The 24,983-nt window shown below is 40.4% G+C and overlaps 1 protein-coding gene across 1 annotated transcript in view; it reads left to right on the forward strand.

Annotated features, from left to right (window-relative positions):
* The window catches only part of SLC31A1 (solute carrier family 31 member 1), a 42,049-nt gene that overhangs the window by 12,773 nt on the left and 4,293 nt on the right, over positions 1-24,983 (forward strand). Inside the window, exons 2-4 of the mRNA XM_030293644.2 lie at positions 21,222-21,387; positions 21,951-22,023; positions 24,434-24,602. Coding sequence (XP_030149504.1) covers positions 21,289-21,387; positions 21,951-22,023; positions 24,434-24,602 — 341 coding nt within the window. The 5' untranslated portion in view covers positions 21,222-21,288. The remainder of the gene's footprint in view (positions 1-21,221; positions 21,388-21,950; positions 22,024-24,433; positions 24,603-24,983) is intronic.

A 24,983-nucleotide genomic window follows, 5' to 3' on the forward strand; every position in this document is an offset into this window, starting at 1 on the left:
ACACACACATTCCTTCTGGCTCCCACAGCCATTCTTTGTACTGTGGTTAAAAATGTGGACCTTATTTACTTAACTACACACTAGTGGCAGCTGTGAAGTTAGACACACTCTAGCAATAACCTAAGAGGTTCATCTCAAAATAAACATGTATCTTTTTATTCCCACAAGTCTCATGTGTATGAAATCATAAAAATAAAAGGGAATATTAGATAAATATAAACTCTGGCTTATAAATGCAGTCATATGTTTAGAAGAGCAGTTGGATTAGTGTTGGCTTCTCTGATTTTTTAGAAAAATTTTTTTAATGTTTATTTATTTTTGGAGAGCTAGCATGAGCGGGGGAAGGGGCAGAGAGAGGGAGAAACAATCTGAAGCAAGCTCCAGACTCAGTTGTCAATATAGAGCCTGATGTGGGGCTCAAACTCCCAAACCGTGAGATCATGACCTGAGCCGAAGTTGGACACTTAACCAACTGAGCCACCTAGGTGCCCCTTTTTTAAATTTTTTGATGTTTATTGTTTTTGAGAGAGAGAGAGAGAGAGAGAGAGAGAGAGAGAGAAAATGAGCGGGGGAGGGGCAGAGAGAGAGGGAGACACAGAATCTGAAGAGGCTCCAGGCTCCCAGCTGTCAGCACAGAGCCCGATCTCAAACTTATGAACCGCAAGATCATTACCTGAGCCAAAATCGGACGCTCAACCAACTGAGCCACCCAGGTGCCCTTTGACCATTCTGATTTTAGAATAAAGAAACTTGTCTATGAACCACGCTTTAAACACTTAAAGACTCTGTGGGATAGGAGATAGCTCAGCCCTGTTGTACACTATACCTCCTAAAGTTACAGATGAGAGGATGATAGGGCCGAACACACAGCATACCCAGGTAGGTCCCATCTTTTCAAATATAAGCTTTCCTAAATGTCAGGCTCCCAGGGAAATTACTGCTGGGTAGCTCAAGCTAGATGCCTCACTAGGCTTCTTTCTGCCTGTTATTTGGACAGCTTGTTGAAGGGCCATTAGCTACATGAAAAGAGTTTACTTTATTATGGTTTCAGAAATACCACAAGGTGTATGGTGCTATGTTATAGCTTAGAATTAAGGGGTAGTATTACTACCCTTTCCCTATTCTTAAATTAGGATGTAAAAAAGATGAGATGGGTAAAAATATAATGTATCCTATTTCCATTTCAAGATGGCATTTTGAGCACATTTCTTTTCCTTCCCAGAATCTTAGTGAAATGACTATAGAAATATAAACAATATAAACAGTTTTCTGGGGTACCTGGGTGGCTCAGTCGGTTAAGCGTCCAACTTTGGCTCGGGTCACGATCTTGCAGTCTGTGGGTTTGAGCCCCGCATCAGGCTCTGTGCTAACAGCTCGGAGCCTAGAGCCTGCTTCAGTTTCTGTGTCTCCCTCTCTCTCTCTCTGCCCCTCCCCCGCTCACATTCCCTCAGGTTCTCTCTCAGAAAGAATATTTAAACAAATTTTTTTTAAAAACCCATTTTTTAAAGTGTGATATTTGTGATTTATGATAAGAAATATATGGTCTGCATCCCATTTCTGGCACAGAACTCCTAAAATCCTTGAGATTTCCTAAGTGATGAGAGCTATAAGTGCCCTGTGTTATGTTATAATGAGGTAACTTCTTTTTTAGCAGTCTATAATTTAGTAGGAAATCAAGAACATGAACTTGAGTCACTTAACCTTCTAAGTTCATGTTCTTAAAAAATGAATAAGACACTCTGGGGAAATGCAAACACAAACTGGACACTTGACGAATAAAGAATTGTTAATTTTTCAGGTGAGTTAATGGTATTGTATTTTCTCTTGTTTTTTCTAAGGTCCCCCTCTTTTAGAGATGTGGAAATGCATACGAATAAAATATCATAATAGTCAAGATTTGCATCAAAATTATGTGGGCCATGGGAATGAATGGGGTATAGATGAGACCAGGCTGGCCTTGAGTTGCTAAGTGTAAAAGTTGGGCAGTGGGTACATAGGAGTTAATTATACCATTCAGTCTAATGTGCAGATAATTGAAAACGTTTATAATAAATTATTATACTTTATTTAGTTTCTCTTTGATTGTGAAATCAAAACACTAAATATTCCTGGAACTTCAAGGACCCACCACACACCATATTACCCTCTCTCTCCCTTTATATCCTACCCAGCAGCTTGCCTGCCCTTCCTCCCAGGCCTCTATCCAACTCTAATGAGGTAACTTTTAGAAAGCCCCGAGGTCTCCTGAGGTTGGTTGCCAGTGAAGCACACCAATATGATTGGGGAATGGGGCTGAAGATTGAGTTATCGCCAGTGGCCAATCATTTAATCAATCGTGCCCCTGTCATGGAACCTCCATTTAAAAAAAAAAAAAAAAGAAAAAAAACAAGTTCAGAGAGCTTTTAGCTTGGGAATCCAGAATGCTTACATGTGCCGGGTCCCAAACACCAGGACAGAAGCTCCTTTGTTCTGGACCTTGCCCTCTCTTCATGAGGCTAGTAATTTGTATTAATATCCTTTGTGATAAATCTGTAATCTGTTGAGTTCGATCTGTGGGCTGCTCTAACAAATTAACTGAACCCAAAGAGAAAGGGTTGTGGAGACTTTTGATTTTATATCCAGTTGGAAACACAGGCAACAACCTAAGTTTGTAATTGGCATCTGACGTGGAGGGCAGTCTTTTAGGACTAAGCCCTTAACCTGTGGAATCTGATGTTGTCTCCACGCAGTGTCAGAATTCAGTTGAATTGTAGGACACCCAGCTGGTGTTGGAGAATTTAATTGCTTGGTGGGGAAACCACTCATAGAAAGTATCTTTTATAATTATAATTAGAAGACGTGGAGAAAGAAGTGTGAAGATTTGAGACCTTTCCAATTTTTTTATTATTATTTATTTATTTGGTGGGGGGGTAGCAGACAGTCTAAAGCAGGCTCCAGGCTCTGAGCTGTCAGTACATAGCCCAGTGCGGGGCTTGAACTCACAAACCCGTGAGATCATGACCTGAGGGACGCTTAACTGACTGAGCCACTCAGGTGCCCCTTGAGACATTCAAAGAATAGAGATGCAGATTAGGATCAAATTAAAGCAATTATGACCACCCAATTCAACATAGGTGAAGGATGACCCTGTGTGTGAAGGTAAGTGGCTAGGATTCACTAGCTCACCCCAAAAACTCCCAAAATGAGAATAGCAAAGGTTAGGAAGAAAGACTAGCTATGGAGTAGGGGGTGAAAGACAAATCAAAGACAGAAAATTGCCCTTATGCCAAGAACAGTAGATGAAAAAGTAATACAATACAGTATTCCGGGGTTTTATGTGTTTGGGTGCACACTGTGATGAGGTCAGTGCTACTGACATCCCTATCTCTGAGGAAGCTAACTTGCCTTCTTTACTATGCTATCACCTTAATGAGCTCCTTATAGCAGTCCTTAAAATAATCCTAGGAGGTAGCTACTTTTATTACCCTGATTTTACAAAGGCTGAGGGACAGAGATATTAAGTAATTTGCCCAAGGGCCCACAACCAGTAGGTACAGTCTTACCAGTTAGGGGAATGGCTGTACTCCCTTGTGTACTTGGAGAGCCACCATAAAAAAGAAAGGGAAAATACCTTTTCTGCCCACAGTTTCCTGCTCATGATTTTTTTGGTTGCTTTTGGTAGGCTATTCAGGATCTCAGAGTTTCCGGTCTCAATGCAGGAACTAATGGTTGGTTAGGAACAGACCCTGGGAGCCCATCTTAATTTCATAAATCATGTTGGGAACTATATCCAACAATTTCTTCACACGGAGGTTTGGTTTTTTTGTGGGTCTTGTTGTTTGTATTTTGGGGTTGGTTTTTTTTTTGTGGGGGGGTGATTTTTGGTTTTCGTTTGGTTTTTAGACAGTAAAACAGTGCATTTCCTATTTGAGGTTTGTCTTTCAAGTAGTTCAGTTAGTATATTTCACAACTAGTCTAGAAAAATAAAACTACAAGAGATGTATAAATTCCTCTTCATCCGGAACTCAGAGATTTTATTCACATAGTAGGTGGAAAAACTTCTCTCAAATCCCAAAGATGAGCCATTTGGTATTCAATGTTAACCCAGAAAGTTCTTTGATTATTAGGTGATGGTATGTGTACCTTTTAAGTGAGGGTAGGCTAGCTCTCCCCTTTTGGAACATCACAACAAACAATGCTTTATTTTAGTCCCTGGTTGAATCTTGGCTTTCTTTTCCTTTCTTTCTTTTCTTTAAGCTCTCACTTGTTAAACATCCAGTCCTTAGATTCTGAGTAGTATATATCTATTTTATACACCTCTATAATTCAGAACTGTGGTTCTCAGATTTTAGGGTGTTAAGAATTGCCTATATAGCTTGATAAACGTCTAGATCTTGAGGCACATTCCCTGAGAGAAGATGGACTAGTCTGGAGTGGGGTCTGTAATTTTCATTTTTTGCCAAATATCCTAAATGATTCTGATTCAGGCAGTCCTAGGACACACTGAAAGAAACCCTTGAGTTAGGAGGAAATGAACACTGTTTTCTATGTGATTAATGTACCAGTCACTTTCATATGTATTTTTACATTTTGATGTTCAAAATATTATGAGATTTTGTTTCCTGGTTTTTATGGATCTATTATCCCACAAAGTTTCAGTAGCTTGTTTTGAGTTTCAACAGTTAGCAGGCTGACTCCCAGACCAAGAGGGCTCTTGCTCTTAACTGTTTCTGCTTCAGCAAGGTATCTCTCAGAAGAGATGGTTAAGATTGGTGAATTGGAAAATGTTACAGGGCGATATGAACAGTATGCTCCGAAATGTGTTTGATAAGTGTTAAAGCCACTGAGATGCTAGAATGTCTAAAGCATATCAATATTCACAGTGCATCTAGAAAAGACAGATATGCATTTGTTTCTCATTGAAAAATATTACATATACCTAAACTTTTCTAATTGAAATAGGCCCTAAAGATGAGTTATTTTCTTTACTGAGGAAACTGTGCCCATAAAGATTAAATTACCTGAAATAATGGAGAAACCTAAGCTAGAACCAAAATTTCCTGATTTTACTCTCTAGTATTCTTTCAAATTATAATAATGGTAAGGATTAAGGGTGGCTGCAATTTATCCAGAGGATTGGTTGGGAGTGATGACTCTGTGACGATATTCAGCATTTGAAAGCTTGTACAGAGGCATAATAATTAGAGGTGATCTGGTATTTTATTTTATTTATTTCTAAATCTTTATTTGTGTTTGTTTATTTTGAGAGAGAGAGAGAGAGAGAGCACACACGGCAGGGAGCAGGAGGAGCAGAGAGATAGGAAGAAAGGGAGAAACCCAAGCAGGCTGTGCACTGTCAGCACAGAGCTGGACGCAGAGCTCAAATCATGAGATCATGATCTGAGCCGAAATCAAGAGTAGGTCGCTTAACCCACTGAGCCCCTGCAGGTGCCCCTTAGTTTTTGTCGTTGTTTTTTTTAATGTTTATTTTTGAGAGAGAGAGAGAGCGGGAGAGGGACAGAAGGAGAGGGAGACAGGATCCTAAGCAGGCTCTGCGCTGACAGCAGAGAGCCCAGCCCAGTGTGGGGCTCGATCTCCTGAACCCTGAGATCATGACCTGAGCTGAAGTCAAGACAGTTAGCCAACTGAGCCACCCAGGTGCCCTTACAAGTTATTCTGTAAGAATTCTGGTTCTGACACTGAAAACCGATAGTAGAATGATGGCATTTTGGGATTGCGTGAATTTTAACAGAATGCTGAAATGTGGCCTGGAGCTCGGGCTATGTGGAAGTCTTTTCTCACCTTACTTAGAGCCATGTAGAGGTAGAACAGTCACGATTACTGTAGGTTACAACTTTAGCCCCAATTGTATGCCGTAGCACAGTGGAAAGCAGTGCAACTGCTCTAGGGGTAGCTAACAGTAGACTTAGTTCCTCCGGGGCAGCTTACTGGGCAAGGACTTAGAGACTTGGCAAGGCGCTTGGATAACTGGGCACTGGTTTACCCCGAAGACAGGGAATAACCACGTGTGCCTCCCAATAAAAATAGGTCCACTTTTCTTTGTAAACCTCTCTCATTAAAAACTGCAACCCCAGGAGTGCCTGGGTGGCTCAGTTGGTTGAGTTTCTAACTTTGGATTTCAGCTCAGGTCATGATCTCACGGTTCCTCAGGTCTGGCTCTGTGCTGAGAGTGCAGAGCCTGCTTAAGATCCTCTCTCTTCCTCTCTCTCTGCTCCTCTCCTGCTCACTCTCTCTCAATATAAAGAAATAAACTTTTTTTTTTTAATTAAAAAAAGTTGCAACTCTGTTTCCTTATCGCAATTTTCCAGGATTGCAGCTGGAAAGCAAAATAGCTGACTTTGTGTTAAGAGACAGAGACACAAGGTGGGTGGATGAAAGTGCCATGGCACAAATGATAGAGCGCTAGAGGTCAGAATCTGGATTCTAATTGCAGACTGCCACCAGACTGACTGCCACATGATGACCTCAGCCAGTCTGTTAACCTCGAGTACCTCAATTTTCCATCTGCAAAATGCGTAGCCATTCTCGTTTAACCCAGGCCCATCTTTCAAGTGCCGTTAAGTTTGGAAGCACACTACACTGTTGTAGCTCAGCAGAATGACCTAAGAACATGCCACAAAAGTAAATGAAGTGATTATTGGACCCAGACTTAGAGTCAATCAACAAATATTTATTGAATGCCTAGAAGGTGTATTAGACAGCATAATATCCTTAACCTAAGCCTTACGATGCATCCTATAAGCAAGATGTGAATAGTTTTCTTCAGCCTCATTATTGATCACTCAGCATGATAATAACTCACTGATGCCAGAAGGGAGGTGGACAGGGTGGGTGAAACAGGTGATGGGAATTAAGGAGTGCACTTGTTGTGATGAGCACCAGGTGTTGTGTGTGGGTGTCGAGTCACTGATTGTGCACCTGATGCTGGTATTACACAGTATGGTAACTGAGTGGAATAGAAGTAAAAACTTCAAAATAATAATAACAATAATAATAACTCACTGAATAATAATGCTTTTACGTGTGTTATATGGTCTTTTTCCCCCTCAGTATTTCTTCCCATTCATTATTTCATTTGAATGACATAACAACCCTAAAGGCGAACAGATGTTATTTCTATGTTTCCCCGAGTTTTGGATGAGACGCTGAAACTCCAAGATCAAAGTAGTTCTCAGAAAGGTAGGGTGATTTCGCCCCTCAGGGGACTTTTGGCAATGTCTGGAGACATTTTTAGTTGTCACAACTGGGACAGTGCCCCTGGCATTTGGTGAGTAAAGGCTAGGGGTGCTGTTAAACGTACTACAATGGACAGGACAGCTCATTCAACAATGAAATTATTCAGCTTCAAATGTCAGTAATGCCAAAATTGAGAAACTCGGACATAGGTGTTTTGTCCGAAAGAACAGAAAGCGATGGAGTTGCGTGGACCAGAATCCAGATCTTAGACTCAGTCTAATGTGTGTTCCACTGTCCTCAAAACATTGGAGCAATTAAAACCTGGAATCACATAAATTCTGGATTTGTTGCTAATGTTTTGAAAAGGTATAAGTGAAAAATGGAGTTGTTTCTATCACTGTTGAAGGTTTCCACGTATAGTATAGATTGTATAATCCACTAAAAATCTATTAAGTACTTGCCATGGACCTCAGTCTGCCGTTCATGTCCTGCAGAGAGCTTAGTCTACTTTTATCATATTTTTCTATTGAGCACATTACCAAATTTGAATCATTTATCCAAATACTATTGAAATCTGGACACAGTCTCTTTAGCATACTCTGTACACAGTACCCACTAATAACCTAAAGACCCAGGGAAGTTTTATAGGAAATGTCACCATGACACTCAGCTGGAAATTAACCGAGCCAGGATTTGAATGCCATCTGGCTCCAAACTCATGCTCTTAACAATATTCTGTAAGCTTAACTCTCACTGAGAAAGGGTGGCATGGGACTTGAAAAGCTCTTACAACCCGGGACAGTCCTTGTAGAATATTCTTCAATTTTGACCCTCAAACCATTTTATAACCCAGACATTAGAAGGTTCTTCTGATCCTTCTAAAGCTTTAACAGATGTCTTTCTGGTTTCTGGCAAATCAGAGGATTATAGCCCATGATTCCATAAGGATTTTTTTTTTTTTCCTGTGAATACCTCACAGAAGAACTTGAGCAGAAAATGTTAGGGAAGAGCAAATAAAGGCCAGTTACTCTACACAGCAGCAAAAGTACTCTATTAAAATATAAATCTAATCATATCCCTTCCCTGCTCATTACCCTCATAGCTGCCAGTTGCCCTTCAAATAAAATATAGTCCCCTTAAAATGACTCACTGTGTTCTATTCATACTGACCTTGAATGCCCTTGATTCTTTTCTTGCCTCCGGGATGCTGTTCCCTTACCTTTCTACCCAACTCCAGTTATTTATCAGTCTGTTTGAAGGTTACCTCCTTAGAGAGGGCTTGTCTCTCTCTCCACATGCCTCTCCCCTGCCATCTAAATTGGTTCTTTCTGTTCTCTGCTGCAGTACCATATTTATTTCCTTCATTTCATATATCACGATTTGTAATTATATATACTTACACATAATTATTTGTTTACATACCTAATGAGCGCTTTCTCTTCCTAGAGTAAGCCCCATGAAGGCAAGAATCTTGTCTTTTTGCATCTGGCTCACTGGGGGTAGATCTTGAAACCTACATGGATGGTACTTTTGGAATGAATGAACGTTTGTTGAATGTTCTTCCAGATGCAGTAAGGAGGTAGAAATTAGAAAGTTTACTTGTCCTTAAGGAACTTGCTGTATAAAAATGGTGTTTTTTATCATGTATTTTAAGAACTGTAAGTCAAATTTTCCATAAGAGAAGACTGCCAGGGAAATTCAGAAAAGAGATTTCTTCTGTCAAGATTCCAAGGGAAACCTAATGGAAGAGATGGCATATTAAATAATCCTTTAAGAATGAGCTAGGTTGGGGGCGCCTGGGTGGCTCAGTCAGTTGGGCGTCCGACTTCGGCTCAGGTCATGATCTCGCGGTCCGTGAGTTCGAGCCCCGCGTCGGGCTCTGTGCTGACAGCTCAGAGCCTGGAGCCTGTTTCAGATTCTGTGTCTCCCTCTCTCTCTGACCCTCCCCCGTTCATGCTCTGTCTCTCTCTGTCTCAAAAAATAAATAAACGTTAAAAAAAAAAATTAAAAAAAAAAAAAAGAATGAGCTAGATTGTAAACTAAGAAGAGCAAGGGCCATGTTTTAACTTCACCCTAATTCTGGTATATTTAACTGGATAAATGTTGAATTAATAATGGTTTGCAGGGGCGCCTGGGTGGCGCAGTCGGTTAAGCGTCCGACTTCAGCCAGGTCACGATCTCGCGGTCCGTGAGTTCGAGCCCCGCATCAGGCTCTGGGCTGATGGCTCGGAGCCTGGAGCCTGTTTCTGATTCTGTGTCTCCCTCTCTCTCTGCCCCTCCCCCGTTCATGCTCTGTCTCTCTCTGTCCCAAAAATAAATAAAAAACGTTGAAAAAAAAAATTAAAAAAAAAAATAATAATGGTTTGCACATATTCAGGAAATGGGGGGAGAGAGAGGAATTAGGGGAATGACACAAGCCAAAAAGGCATACAAATGTCAAAGTGCTCAGTTTATTCAGGAAAAGTAAGTAGATCAGTTTCAGTGGAATATTGGCAAAAAGGATTAGTTTGAAATAGGCTGGAAAGTAAGTCAGTAACAGATAGAAAAACCTAAATGCCAGAGAGTGAGCATAAAGTAAGCATACCCACTATCAAAAGTTAGATATGAAGATACTTAGGTTTCTCTTTGCAGACAGTAGGTAGGTAGTTCAGGGGAGTGAAGCCTAAAATGCAATTATAGCTCCAGAAATACATGCAAATAGTACCTGGAGTACAAATACTGGTTTAATTTTGAGTACTGGTTGTTAACATCATCACCCTCAAATAGCAAGATTCAGATTCCTGTGGAACATCTTCTGTACTTGGTTTGTCTGGAAAGAGAGGCTTTTCTTTGTTATATTTCTAGAAGGGAGCAACATGCTAGCCTGAGAAATTCCTAGACATGTTCAAACAGTTATTACAGAATTTGTATGTTACTGCAGAGCTCCATGCAATGACCTCCATGTGATTGGTCCTTCCAATTCTTCGTGAGATTTCTATGACCCACAGATTAAGAGGGCATTCAAGTTTCAATTTCAGGTGGTCTGTATATAGTTGAAGAAGTGGCCCATGCATCTTTTTCTAGGCCTAATTGTCCAAGCTAGGCTTCTCTCCTTGGGTGGGCCAAGAAGGAGAAGCATTCAAGAGGAGCTCATTAAATGTCTGCAGTTGATTAAGCTGAGAAGGAATTTTGGAGAAGTACTCCATTCAACTGTGTCTCCTACCTTTTCTCAATACTGTTCTACCAATACGATGACAGAAATAGGCACAGATTGAAAAGATCAAAACAACATTTCAGGGTATTTTGTGAGACCTAGTCCAAGCTGGAGTTCTTAGGAAAGGCACAATGTGCTCTGAATGTTCAGAGGGCTTAGCAGGAGACCTTGAAAGATGAGGAGGGTTTGTTGCATTAGAGATTGTAAGGATGGGCGTTCCAGACTGAAGAAACAATGTGAGCAAAGATATCAGACAGAAAAGTGTGGGGTTTGTCCAATTAAAGCTTTGGGCTATTAGACTTGTTCGACTGGAACTCCAAGTATGTGTAGGCAGAAAGGTAGGTTGAGGCCTTCATTTTAGAGATCTGTGATCTCAGAACAAGGAGGTTAATAGACAAGGGAGAGAGGTTCGTAGGCAGTGGAATTTTTTTTAACAAATAAGTAGAGAGCCATGCCTTAGGTAGATGAATTTGTCATTGGTGTATCACATTAAGATGAACGGGGTAGGGGGTACTGTTAGGAAAACCCATGTTTATAATAGAATCGCTGGTGGCAAAACCGGAAGCAGTCTGGGTGAAACTTGTAATGCACTTGGGATTAGGAAGGGTGATCAAAACTGTGACATTTAATGGATACAAAGTTGTGACATTAGGTAAATAATAAGGCAGATTTAATAAAGACTTAAGTCCTGGGCAGGGAGTGAAGATAGATAATAAGTTCTAGCAAAGGCACTTCCAGAGCTTTCTAAAATAGCATTGCTTAAGCTCTCAGCACCTCTGGTTCTGAGAAGAGAAATGGTGAGGGACGCCATTACTTCATACCACATACCATTTGTTCAGGTTCCACACCGTTATTCATTGGGTAGATGCGCAGAGTAAAAGTATTTTCAAGTTGATCTTATCTTACGGTTTGGTCTGTTTTCTCTACTGTCCATTTCAAGAAAGTGGCATTTACCCAGGATTAGTGCCCTAGAGATTTTGATTCATATAAAGGATCTGGATTTGGCATTTCACACCACTGGAAGGTCAACAGCAGTATGTCCTCTTCCTTCCGTTTTAAAAACAGGTGTGAGTTTTGTGTACAGTCTCCTTACATTTGTCACCAAACATTTTATAAAAGTATCCGTGAAGGCAAATTAGGCCAGAACATGTAAATATTAGAGTCTCCCAGGTGCTTTGTGGTTTCATACTCTAGGCTTCCATGAAATGAATAAGTAGGACTAGATGAATTCATAATCCCCTTCCAACTCTTAAAAAGTTCAACTTTTCCGGGTGGCTCGGTTGGTTAGCTTCCAACTCTTGGTTTCAGCTCGGCTCATAATCTCACAGTTCATGGATTCCAGCCCTATGTCCCGCTCTCTGCCCTTCCCCCACGCATGTGCACATGTGTGCGCATGCTCTCTCTCTCTCTCTCTCTCAAAGATAAATAAACAGTAAAAAAAAAAAAAGTTCAGGAGCACCTGAGTGGCTTGGTTGGTTAAGCATCGGACTTTGGCTCAGGTCATGATCTCGAGGTCCCTGAGGTTAGGACCCGCATAGGGCTCTGGGCTAATAGCACAGAGCCTGCTTTGGATCCTTTGTGTCTCTGTCTCTGTCTCTCTCTGTCTCTGTCTCTCTGTCTCTCTCTCTCTCTCTCTCTCTTTGCCCTTCCCCTGCTTGTGCCTGTGCTCTCTCTCTCTCAAAAATAAATAAACATTAAAAAAAAAGAAACAATGTTTAAGTTCAACTTGTCTATGTTACTTCTATATCAACTACATTTTGCTACTTCTTAATGTAGAACTACTGAATAATTTCTAAGCATATCCATCAAATATTATTACGTAGCATTTCAGAGTCACTAAAGTGGTAGAGAGGAAATTGAAGTTTGCCCAGTGTGTCATTAACAGATTAAGAAATTGATTTGTCTGTCTTATGTCTAAGTTGCCAGGGAAGAAGTACAGAGAAAAACAATTTATTTCAGCAAGCACTTACTACGGTGTGCAGGATGTTAGGAAATGCAGGAGATTCATGAATAAACAAGACAGGGTCCTCATAGAACTTACAACCCAATAGTAAGGATAGGGATAGAAAAGCATTCTATTCTTCTGGAAACTGAACTGAAAAAATATAGAATTAAGTTTTAGCTCTGGGTGAAGTTTGATTAATCATATAATTCAGTGTTTATACAGTTATGAAAAATGAAGCTATAAAATAACTTGCCCAATATAGTGTTTATCACCTGCATCCTTTTCACATTTAAACTTGTTCTCTTGCCTTTATATTTTGTTGCTTACATGGTAATAGCCTGGTTCATTCAGGTTTGCCCACAAGGCTTAGGTGATCTAGAAATGGGACAATGAGTATTTTAAAAATTAAGTTTGTCTTTAGCGTGCTTTCTGTTGAAAATGATAGCCCTCTCTGCCAGTAAAGGTTTCCATGTGATCAGTTCCTCCGGGATCTGTCCTGCCCCAGCCAGTTTCTTATCTACCTTGCTGAGCCTGAGCAGCTTAATAAGGTGGACCGGAGATGTGGGAGGATGAAATTTATGATAGAAAAGGGTGACCTTGAACCAGTATCTGGAAACAAAGTGCTCGTCTTGCTTTGATTAGAATCAGATTACAAGTCTTGCTGTCTTTTCTGTGGATGGTTAGAATGAGATAGAATCAGAGTCTGCTATCTTGTGTTTTCTGTGGATAGTTAGAATGAGATTTTCAGGACAGCTGAGTTATCGTCCTTTCTATTAACATAGATATTCTTAGTCTTTTTTATTAACATAGGAACTTCTCAGTAAAGAGCTACTCTAACTAATTCCTAGCTCCTCTTTTATTTTTCTAAAAACTTGTCAGTCCACGCCACATTTCTTGTTTGCCTAGATCACTGGCTACTCATAAATGAAGGCTCTTTAAGTTTTAAATGTAATTGTTTGAAGGAGTTTTCCCCTTTATGAGTCTGGCAGTTACCTTTGGTGAAGCCCATCAGTCTGATATATGAGTAATTCAGCCACATAGACTCTGCTGTTATTGGGTATGTAAACTGCTTAGTTTGGTTTCTTTCCATGAAAAGCGCTTTCAGAGAATGGTGCAAAGTAGTAGAGCTCACTATGCTAGATGGTGAAGAAAAAGAAAATAATACTGAAATTAGCAAACAATCACTACATGAATTCTTTGCCAGTTCTATCAGATCAGCCTAGCCATTGCCATGAAGAAAAGAAAGTGAGAATTTGTTGTAGATGATCGCTTGGAGTTATTTTTATTATCAACAAAGGCAAAAAGTTAGAAGGGACAACAGTAGCCTTTGTTTCATTGAAGAATTTTTAAAAGGATAAAAATCTAAGTGTTTTTGTATTGGTAGTAGTAGTGTTAGTGGTGGGTTTTTGGCAGTTATACTCCTGAGTTCTGACCATTGATAAACCTTTAGTCGTAGCAAGTGCCCTGTTGATGAAGTTTTGGGTTGATGGTTGGGTGGTCCAGAGCCTATGGTCAAGAAATAATTCCTGGGGGCACCTGGGTGGCGCAGTCGGTTAAGCGTCCGACTTCAGCCAGGTCATGATCTCGCGGTCTGTGAGTTCGAGCCCCGCGTCAGGCTCTGGGCTGATGGCTCAGAGCCTGGAGCCTGTTTCTGATTCTGTGTCTCCCTCTCTCTCTGCCCCTCCCCCGTTCATGCTCTGTCTCTCTCTGTCCCAAAAAAAAAATAAATAAACGTTGAAAAAAAATTAAAAAAAAAAAAAAAGAAATAATTCCTGAAGACTTTGGTGCAAAAAGGTGATTTTATTAAAGCATGGGGACAGGACCCAGGGTCAGGAAGAGCTGCATTGGGGTTGTGAGAGGTAACTCATTGTATACCCTCAGGTTGGGAGAGGATCAGGGATATAGGAAGTCGCTAAGGAATTTTGGAAGCAAGATTTCCAGGACCTTGAGGGGCTAGCTGTTGCTAGGTAAACACCATTTATTACCATTTAATAAAACCTCAGTCATGAGACCCTTCGGATGCATATTAAGGGTGGGGGGGGCGGGCGGGTGTTGGCGTAAACTTGGAGTATGATTGCCAGCATATATCCTGGGGCAGTTGAGATAAAGGAAGTCGACTTATAGGATTTATAGGATCGACTTATAGGATTTATAGGATCGGTGAAGTTGGGACAATGTTAAGCCAAGGTTCTCTTTTGCCCCTGGCAAAGTGTTATCCTTGAGGCAGCTGAGATCCTAGAGGGAGGTCAAGGTCACTCTGCTGGTTCGAGAACTTGTCAATGGCTGTAAGCAATAAGGGAATTTAATTTTTCATTTGTCTTAGTTTCCCATATTACCATGGCAAGCACTTAAAACCCTTTCCTTTGTTCTTGGGTAGCTGGGAGTGTCTGAGGAATATCACACATATTCCACCGGCAGGGTGGCGGGGGCATGGGGTGCCAGCCTGTATTTTGCCCTCAGCTTGCCCCAAGCTCCCTTCTCTCATCACTATCATGTCCCATCACCTGTCAGAGTTAATCTGGGGACAGCTCTATGTGTGTGTCTGTGATTTTAGGGACTTTTACTTTTTTTTTTTCTTATTGACCTGACCTATTTTCTCTCTACCTCTACTGCATAATTTTACTTAACTGTATTTAGTACATTGATGCGGCAGAACTTCATAAGTTTTTGCCAGTACTGGCTGAGAACCTGTGTAAACCTACGATTTACTCAAGCCTTTTATAAATAAAATTGGTAAAATTCAGTGTCCTCAAGGACACAGGCCAAGGAGAGGCAGCTAAAATATCCAAAGCGTTAGGTGGGTTATGTGGTTATTGTGGTCATACAATTATGACCAATATTTCTGCCAGTCAGTTTGGGGTATCAGAATGAGGCCAGGGCCGAGGGATGAATGGAACAACAATATAGCCTTCAAGGGGAAGGGTCTTCCCCTATGTGTTCATCATTATATTTCCCCCTCCTATTTACTGGGAGCTACTACTTTTTCTCAAAACAACCCTAGTAGGGGTGCCTGGGTGGTGCAGTTGGTTAAGCATCTGGCTCTTATTTTAGCTCAGGTCAGGATTTCACAGTTTGTAAGAACGGGCCCCAAACCTGCTTGGGATTCTCTCTGCCCATCCTCCACTCGAAAGCGCGCATACGCGTGCACTCTCTCTCAAAAAATAAATAAGCTTACTCCGATTCTGTGTCTCCCTCTCTCTCTGCCCCTCCCCCGTTCATGCTCTGTCTCTCTCTGTCCCCAAAATAAATTAAAAAAACGTTGAAAAAAAAAATTTTTAAAAAAAATCCGATTCTGTGTCTCCCTCTCTCTCTGCCCCTCCCCCGTTCATGCTCTGTCTCACTCTGTCCCCAAAATAAATAAAAAAAACATTGAAAAAAAAAATAAATAAGCTTAAAAAACAAAACAAAACTCTAGTATATTGGGCTGGAATGCCATGTGATGGAGGTACACCTAGACCCTATTTTGTTATTGCATTATATCTCTCCTTTACCTCTGCGTCTCCTTAAAGGCCTCCCTCCCCAAAGGACAACATAGTGTGGAATTACAGTCATCGAGAGAATTTTGAAGTTCACCTATAGGGGCACTTGAAACAAGGCCAGAGCCATTTCTCAGAATATCTGCTGACCCCGTACAGGTCATCAAAAGGCAGGATTGCTTGATCATGAGAACATAGTCCATAAGCATGAATCCCTGTTTATGGTAGCATAGTGTCTGTGACCTTGAATTTTCCCTATCTGTGCTTGCCGAAAGCTTAGAAGTCCTCAATAAAAATAATGACTGCAGAAAGGAGAAGAGCAACTAGATAGATTTGTCTTTGTTTTATGGTTTTACACATCTAAAGAGGAACATGACCTTTATCATTTTAAAAATAAAAACTCTCTTCCTTATTTTCTTTATCAGGAAACACTGTAGGCAGTCTCAAACAATTGTCTAAGGTTCCAGACTATGTCTGAGCTGGAGAAAAGGGACCATGTGGCAGATGTCTGACTACTTCTGTGTAGTCTTTTTGTGGGGTCTGATCTCCATAGTCCCTATGATTATTGTTTCTTATCCATCATTGTACAGTACCAGGAAAATAAAAAAGAATTTGAGGTTTAGAATAAATCCATTAAAAGGAAAGTCAATGCTAAGACTCAGAATGGGCATCAGAATTTAGCCTTCTTGCCAATTTCCCAACTTCTGTTCATAAATTCATGTTTATTTTGCTGAAGATGCTAGACTTTGCAAAGAATCTGGCCCTCTCGGTGCTTTACAGTGTGCCTGTTTTGAGAGGAATAGAGAAAACTTCTTTTTTGATGATCCTCAGAAGTAGACTGAGAAATAATTAGACCCTTGAATACAGGGATGTTCTAGAACCTATTTGTATAAATGCTGCACAATACTTACTAAGTGGGGGAAAGGGAAAGACAGAACAAAATACAAAGCTATGTGGCATTCAGCATAGAATGTGCCATCTCATTTTCCACATCTGAGAGTATTCAGGGCAATACAAACAAGTTGGCATATAGCTGACTTCAAGTATACAACTGAAGATAAGATAGAAAGTGAATACTGTAAAGCCTTCTGAGAAATAAACTTCTTATACTCTGTATGAACTAAGTTCTGTAGAAGCTTATGCTTGCTTGCTTGCTTGCTTGCTTCCTTGATTGATTGGTTGGTTGATTGATTGATTGATTGATTTCTGTAGTCAGATCCTAAACCTTTCTCTTGTATTTCCTAAAAGATCCAGGGACTTGTCTATGCTAGAAGGAACTATTTCAAACCAGAGCAATTCTGAACTATACACATGAGTGTCGAGAGCCACTTTGTGTTCTCCGTTAGGAGACAGGATAAGCAGAAAGGGCCTTGAATGCGGTCTTGGCTAGAATACTTTGTAGGAGAAAAGCAAGCATAATATTTTGGTTGTGTCTTCTCCCACAAAGTTTATCCATTGGATTTTCCTGATCTAACGTCTTTTATCTCCTCATATTCCACAGAATGATAACACTACCACTTGTCAGGCACTCTGCTAGATGCTTTAAGCCTTTTATCTCATGTCACCCTCCCAGTAGCCCTCCACGTTCTACTGTCCAGGAACCAGCTCCAGAGAGGGTGAGTGAGTCTCCCAGGTTGTACAACCAGAGCACCTTCAAAATTCTTTGACTATGTTTCCAGCTGTGTAGTTGAGCTCATCACTCTGTTATCTAAAGTGAAGGTGCTTCTCCAGCACGGGTCCCTCATGAATTCTGTTAGAGAAAACTAGTTGACCTGAATTGCAAAATAAACAGAAGTACTATATTCCTAATTTTTTCATCTAGCTATACACTCAGCTTGGTAAATAAATATTGGAGATGGATTTTATTGTGGATTGAAAGCTAGGAATACTCAGATTTTTTTTTCAGTTTTATCCTTGAGTGATATATTCAGATTATTTTTTTTTTGGTTGGTATTCTTTATAAATAATTTGTAAATTTGATGAAGTAGAAGGATAAAGATAAGAAGAGAAGTGAATGATAGAGGTTTTTACAAATCAAGAAAATTGCATAAAAGAACTATAGCTACTTTGTAGACCTTGAACCTAGTTCTTGGAGACAGTGAGGTGGAGCTATATTAGAGAAAAAAGTTCTTGCACAGCAGCAAGTAGTTCAAGTTGGCTGTGGAGTTGAGAGAAGCTTGAATAAACCAAAGACAAAAGAGCACAACTCATGATTAAACCATTTTTTTCAGATTACAAATTGAAACAGCAAATGATATTGCTGTGCCACTGTTCTTTGATTTATTCTCAATTCAGTACCCATTTTTATTCTGGAAGAAGCTGAGCTTGGATCTTCTTAGATTAAAGCTATTGGAAGAAACAGACTTACACTAACCAACTGCCAGTTTACCTCCTGTAAGTAGAATTTCTCTTCTGAAGAGAAGGGGTTAGATGTGTTTGATTGCTATAGAAGATGAATTATCCAAACACGTAGGACACAGCACTGAAAAGTCAAGTAGGAAGAGAAAAGAATATAATTGCTTTTATTTTTTATGCTTTAATAATCAATTTCTAAGATATATATATATTCCCATGGCATTTTTGCTGGAACAGACTTGTAGTGAGCCCAGGATTGGTTTGATTTTGCGTCTGCAGTGTATGTATATACATTAATCCACCAGATTTGTACCTTCCTATTCATACACTATGGGGCAAGCCTTGCATAGGATTCCATTACAAGAAATCTATTGTCCACTCACAATGAAAGAAAATAGACTCTATTCCTGCTCTATTTCCTAGTATGTTTGAAAGTGAAATTTATCCTACAAAGATGACATTTAAAACAGGTGCATACTTTGAAAGGCGTTCTTTAGATTTGGACAGATGAATTATCGGGCCAGTGATATGTCTGAAGAGATTTGATGATAGGTCTTCACTGAGCAGGTGTCTCTAACTATAATGAGGTACCTAAACAAGTAGGAACCTGTGGGTCTTAAAATGTTAATGGGAAGAATATGTGAAAGTTCATCAAGGATTTCAAGGGTGCAAATCTTTAGTTTGTGGTGCTAAGATCTTGCTTTTTAAACTGCTCTTTACATGTCTTCTTATGCCCAAAATGAAAAGTTAAAACTGTTCGGTTTCCCTGTTTAGCTTTTAGCATTGAGGCTCCTTGGAGAAAGACTGTATGTCTGGTTCATCTCTGTATCTTATTTCCCTCAGTCTTTTACACCAGAAGACACTGCAAATAATCACTGAATCAGTGGCCAGGATTCGGGTTGATAATGTGAAATGAAGTTATCTTTTATGGTTTTCTTTTGTTATAATCACTTTTCAAACTCTTCTTGGAAGAGAACAAATTGTGACTTGTACTTGAGTCTCTTTATGAGGATGTGTTCTCAGTCTTTCTGGCTGGCAAAAGTCTTCTCATGCTTGCTTCACTGCACTTGCTCGGCTCAAAAACTATAATCTGTCATCACTCGGATACCAATGCTCTCTCCCTTCTACCGTGATTCTTTTATCCGAAAACTGCTGCCCACTTACATTTCTCCCATCACTGAAATTTTCTGGGTGCTGTCGTGTTGATTATTTTTGTGTGCATTCTGTTTTTACTCCGTGCTATAAAAATTTTATGGACAAAGAGCCTGTTACAGATGTCCTTTATGTCCATGGTATTAATAATACCAGATTGTCAAGCTCTATAATTATGAAATAATATAGTGTCTGGCATGAAAATTACTTAAATTCAGAGTTGAACTTTGATTATCCCTTACTGATACTTTGCCTCATCTTTTGCTGGAAATACAAGCCTGTTTCTTAAGCTTGCTGTCATAGAATCATGAGACGGGAGTTTGAAGAGGGGAAAATAGGTGACTGAATATTTGTGCTTTTAAGTTAGACATACATAACTCCCTGAATCTAAAAAGATTTCCTGGTCTAAGATATGCCTTTTTCCACCTCCTAGTAATGCTGCCATATTACCCTATTTCCTTCACAGCACTAATCACACCATGAAATTGTTCTGTTTACTTTCTCATTTCTCTCTCCATGAGGTACCTTGTTTGTCTTATTCACAGAATCACTAGCACTTAGCTCAGAGTTTGGCACATAGTAGGAGCTTGATAAATATTGATTGATTGAATGAGAGGCACACTCAGGCTGAGGAATTTCTAAAGCACGCTTTTCCTCCACAGACTGGAGTTGAGGGACACATAAAGAGAATCCACCAACACCTCACTCTCAGCTTCCCACTCTCTACCCCCACCCCAGCTACAGGAGTTTTTGCTCCTTGGTTTATGTTCCAGGTGGACTTTTGCAGTAAACCAGTAATGTGACAGTAAAGACACAAGGCTGAATATCCAGTCGTCTGGACTTAATTTAATATAGAATATTCAATTTATACCTGTTTTCAGTGTTCTTAGCTCTAATGCTCAGCTAAGATTGAAATTGTATCTTCTGAGCACATTGCTTGCCTAGGGCAGTAATAGACCTTTTCTTCAAGTTTAAATTAGCTGAAGGCTGGTTGTCCTATACGTGAAAATGTATTCTTAATATCTTGATAAAACACAGGCCATCCAATTAGGTGAATTATTTGAAGTACTTTTTTTTTTTTTAATCTACTGACATTTATGGTTAGAAAGCCTTAGAGAAGTTAAATTTCATTAATGACATCGATCTGTCCATTATACAAATTGTTTCTTGCAACCCAAAGAAACTACTTTTCTTTTTATGTTTAAATTTAGATGTACTTTGAACATACCTATCAAAAGAACAATTCTGCAGAGTAAGGGTTAAGTTTCTGAAACCCTAGGCACAAATCCCTTGTGCACCAGTCCTCAAAGGTAATCTCTATTGGATGAAATCCCACATAAACAAATAGTTATCAAGAATCAAGATTTTAGGGGCACTTGGGTGGCTCAGTCCGTTAAGCGTCCAACTTCGGCTCAGGTCATGATCTTACAGTTTGAGGGTTCAAGCCCCACATCTGCCTCTGTGCTGACAGCTCAGAGCCTGGAGCCTGCTTCAAATCCTGTGTCTCCCTCTGTCTCTGCCCCTCCCCCACTCGTTCTCTCTCTCTCTCTCTCTCTCTCTCTCTCTCTCTCTCTTTCAAAATAAACAAACATTTAAAAAATAAGGTGTAGGGGCGCCTGGGTGGCGCAGTCGGTTAAGCGTCCGACTTCAGCCAGGTCACGATCTCGCGGTCCGTGAGTTCGAGCCCCGCGTCAGGCTCTGGGCTGATGGCTCAGAGCCTGGAGCCTGTTTCCCATTCTGTGTCTCCCTCTCTCTCTGCCCCTCCCCCGTTCATGCTCTGTTTCTCTCTGTCCCAAAAATAAATAAACGTTGAAAAAAAAATTAAAAAAAAATAAAAAATAAGGTGTATAAAAATAACAAAATTTAAAAGATAATCAAGATTTTATATCATGAAGTCAGTATATATAATTCTTTTTCTTTAAAGAATCTTCTGCCGAGTCTCAACTTTACCTGCAATCGTGGACCATTCCCACCATACGGGCACAAGCCATATGGCTGACAACAGTACAACGGCGCCTCCTCACCACCACCACCACCCAACTACTTCGGCCCACCACTCTCATGGCGGGGGAATGGACGGTATGATGATGGTGAGTACCTCAGGAGAGGCGGCCCTTTTACGCCCACTTGGGTAATAGACTGGCAAGTTATCATCTTTAAAGATCAGTTTACTGATGAGGAAAAGCTGAGACGGACTCAGGCAAGACCAGTGATTTGCCCAAGATCACGTGGCAGGTTAATTTCAGAGCCACACCAGAACCAGGATTTCTGGGGCTCTTGTGTATTCCTTCCATTCAAAATTGACCCTTTTCTGAATTAAGTTCTGCTTTGTGTGGAAAAGAGAAAAGGACAGTGCATTTATCACGATGAGCGCTGAGTAATGTGTAGAATTGTTGAGTCACTATATTGTGTACCTGAAACTAGTATAACACCGTCTGTTGACTACACTGGAATTAAAATTAGAAAGAGAGAGAAGTTGGTGGTGGGGACAAGGAAGAATACTTGTAGAGTGTGTCTGTGGTGATTGTGCTAAAATGAAGTAGAGAGCCTCCCACTTCAGTGAAGGTCTCTTACAATCCAGAACTGATACTTTCAAATGCTCTAAGCTTCTTTACCTGAAATCTCTAATTGACTTGTTTTGGTTTTCTGGCAGTCTATGACCTTCTACTTTGGCTTTAAGAATGTGGAACTGTTATTTTCCGGTTTGGTGATCAATACAGCTGGAGGTGAGTAAACCTTCATCATCAGGTGGTATTCGAGAATGACACATGAGAGGCAGTGACAAAGAATCTAGAAACCCAGCAGCTTTTTCTGCCATAATTACTGAATGGTTATGGTTATGATACATAATCATCTTCCTATTAACTGCCTAGAAGGTAAGGATACACAATGCTTACTTTGGTCCTACAGTAAACCTTCCTTAAATAACATGTTTTAGAGTTTCTGAAAAATAATTATTTAGATACCAGATAGGAGTCTTTTTGCAATCCATTTCCTTTCATCCTTTTATAGAGTGCTTCCTTATTTGATAAGTTATTGATCCTGGACGTAAGACTGTAGTCAAGGTAAAATGACATAAGGGGGTGCCTGGGTGGCTCAGTCGGTTGAGCATCTGACTTCAGCTCAGGTCATGATCTCACAGTTTGTGGGTTCAAGCCCCACATTGGGCTTTACGCTGATAGTGTGGAGCCTGCTTCAGATTCTCTGTCTGCGTCTCTCTCTCTCTCTCTCTCTCTCCCTGCCCCCTCAAAAATAAACATTTAGAAAAATGACATAAGCATTTTGCATAAACCACAAAATAACCCTAGGTAGAAAACTATTGATCCAGTATAGTCCTTCAATTTTATATGGATAGATACATTAAGGGTCAAATGCTGAAATGATTAGCCCTAAATCACATAGCATTAGTATGTCAGAGATAGGACAGGGATCTAGACTTTCTAGACCTCCCTACTCCTGTGCTCTTTCTAGCATACCAAACTGGTCTACATCATTCCTGATTCTTGGCATGGCTCATCTTAGGGTCATTCCTACTTTGCAGATAACTACTAATACCCATTTCTGTGTGTCTGTAATGTTAAGTGGGTATGCCTTAAATTCAAATTGCTCAAGCTCAATCATCAGTTGAACTGCTTTCAGAAGGTATATCTTTGGAGCCACAAAATCAATTTGGAGAAAAGGGGAAGCATTTAGTTCAAGTAGTGTGTTAAATCTGGAGTTTGAGTATATTCGTATGATTATTAACAATGTGAAAGACTTAGAACTAAAATGTTTATTCAAGAAATAGCACTTTATTGGGGTTCCTGGGTGTCTCAGTCAGTTAAGTGCCATCTCTTGATTTTGGCTCAGGTCATGATCTCACAGTTAGTGACTCTGAGCCCCGCGTTGGGCTCTGCACTGTCAGTGCAGAGCCTGCTTGGGATTCTCTCTCTCTGTCCCTCCCCCATTTGTGCGCTCTCTCTCTCTCTCTCTCTCTCTCTCTCTCTCTCTCTCTCTCTTTCTCTCTCTCTCTCTCAAAATAAATAAACTTTAGAAGAAAGAAATAGCACTTTGTTTTTAAGTTTTTAAAATTCTAGTTACTTAACGTACAGTCTTATATTAGTTTCAGATGTACAATACAATGATTCAGCAGTTCCATACAACACCCTGTGCTCATCACAAGTGTATTCCATAATCCCCATCACCTTTTTCACTCATCCCCCCTTCAACTCCCTCCCCTCTAGTAACCATCAGCTTGTTCTCTATAGTTGAGTCTGTTTCCGGGTGCCTGGGTGGCTCAGTTAGTTAAGTATCTGACTTCGGCTCAGCCCCACATCAGCCTCTCTATTGTTAGCACAGAGCTGAGCCCACTTCAGATCCCCTGTCCTCTTCTCGTTGTCCTCCCCCACGTCCCCTCCCCGCTCCCCCATCTCAAAAATAAATAAACATTAAAAATATTTGTTTTACAATGTTTTTTTTTTTTTTTAAGTTGCTTGATTTATTTTGAGAGCCAGGGGAGAGAGAGAGAGAGAGAGCACATGCAAGTGGAGGAGGGGCAGACAAAGAGAGGAGAGAGAGAGAGAGAGAGAGAGAGAGAGAGAGAGGGAGAGAGGGAGAGAGAGAGAGAGAGAATCCCAAGCAGGCTCCACTCGGTGCAGAGTCCAACCAACACGGGGCTTGAACTCATGAACTACGATATCATGACCTGAGTCAAAAGCAAGAGTTAGACACTTAACTTACTGAGCCACCCAGCCACCTGAAGAGTTTGTTTCTTGATTTAGGTCCCTTTTTTTCTCTTTGCTCAAGGAAATAGCACTTTACAATGTTGTTTTATTCCCCTTTTGCGTACTCTATGTTGTGTGGTTCAGCAAATTTATGACATCAAGCAGCCAGACCTAAAGGTTATTGTTGTTCAGATGATTTTTTTGTATCATAATCAGAAAATGAGTATGTTCTTCAGTGGAGGCAATGGTTTTCACTAACACCGTGACACCGTCTTTACTATTCTCTTCTATCTGCGCAGTAGAGAGGTAACAATGTAATGTGTTCAGACACTGAAAGGAGCCCTTTTTTATGTTGTGTCTCTAGCTTGGACAGCACACCACCTAGTGATTTTGCATGTTTGACCATACCACCATCTTTTCCTTCCCTACTTAGAAATGGCGGGAGCTTTCGTGGCAGTGTTTTTACTAGCAATGTTCTATGAAGGACTCAAGATAGCCCGAGAGAGCCTACTGCGTAAGTCACAAGTCAGCATCCGCTACAATTCCATGCCTGTCCCAGGACCAAATGGAACCATCCTTATGGAGACACACAAAACTGTTGGGTAAGAAGACTGAACAGATCCAGAGGGAAGTTCTGGAGAGCTGGATTAGTTAAGCAGCAAAGCAGCTCTTTTATTAGCAATAGCCCTCTTCTTGAGTTACTGGTGATTCTATATCTACCTAGCTCTAGTCTCATTTGGTTTACAGTGTAAGACTATATAGAAAACCTGTATTCCGTCAAAGAAAGTATTTAGATTACTGCTGGTTTTTCCCCACAGATTGGCAAATGCCTTTCGAGATTTTTGAGTTTTAATAGAAATGTAGGTCTTAAAAACTAAATCAGAGGGGCACCTGCGTGACTCCATAGGTTAAGCATCCGACTCTTGACTTCAGCTCAGGTCATGATCTCACGGTTCATGCGTTCGAACCCTGCATCGGACTCT

The sequence above is a fragment of the Lynx canadensis genome, chromosome D4 (assembly GCF_007474595.2).
Source record: "Lynx canadensis isolate LIC74 chromosome D4, mLynCan4.pri.v2, whole genome shotgun sequence".
NCBI lineage: Eukaryota > Metazoa > Chordata > Mammalia > Carnivora > Felidae > Lynx > Lynx canadensis.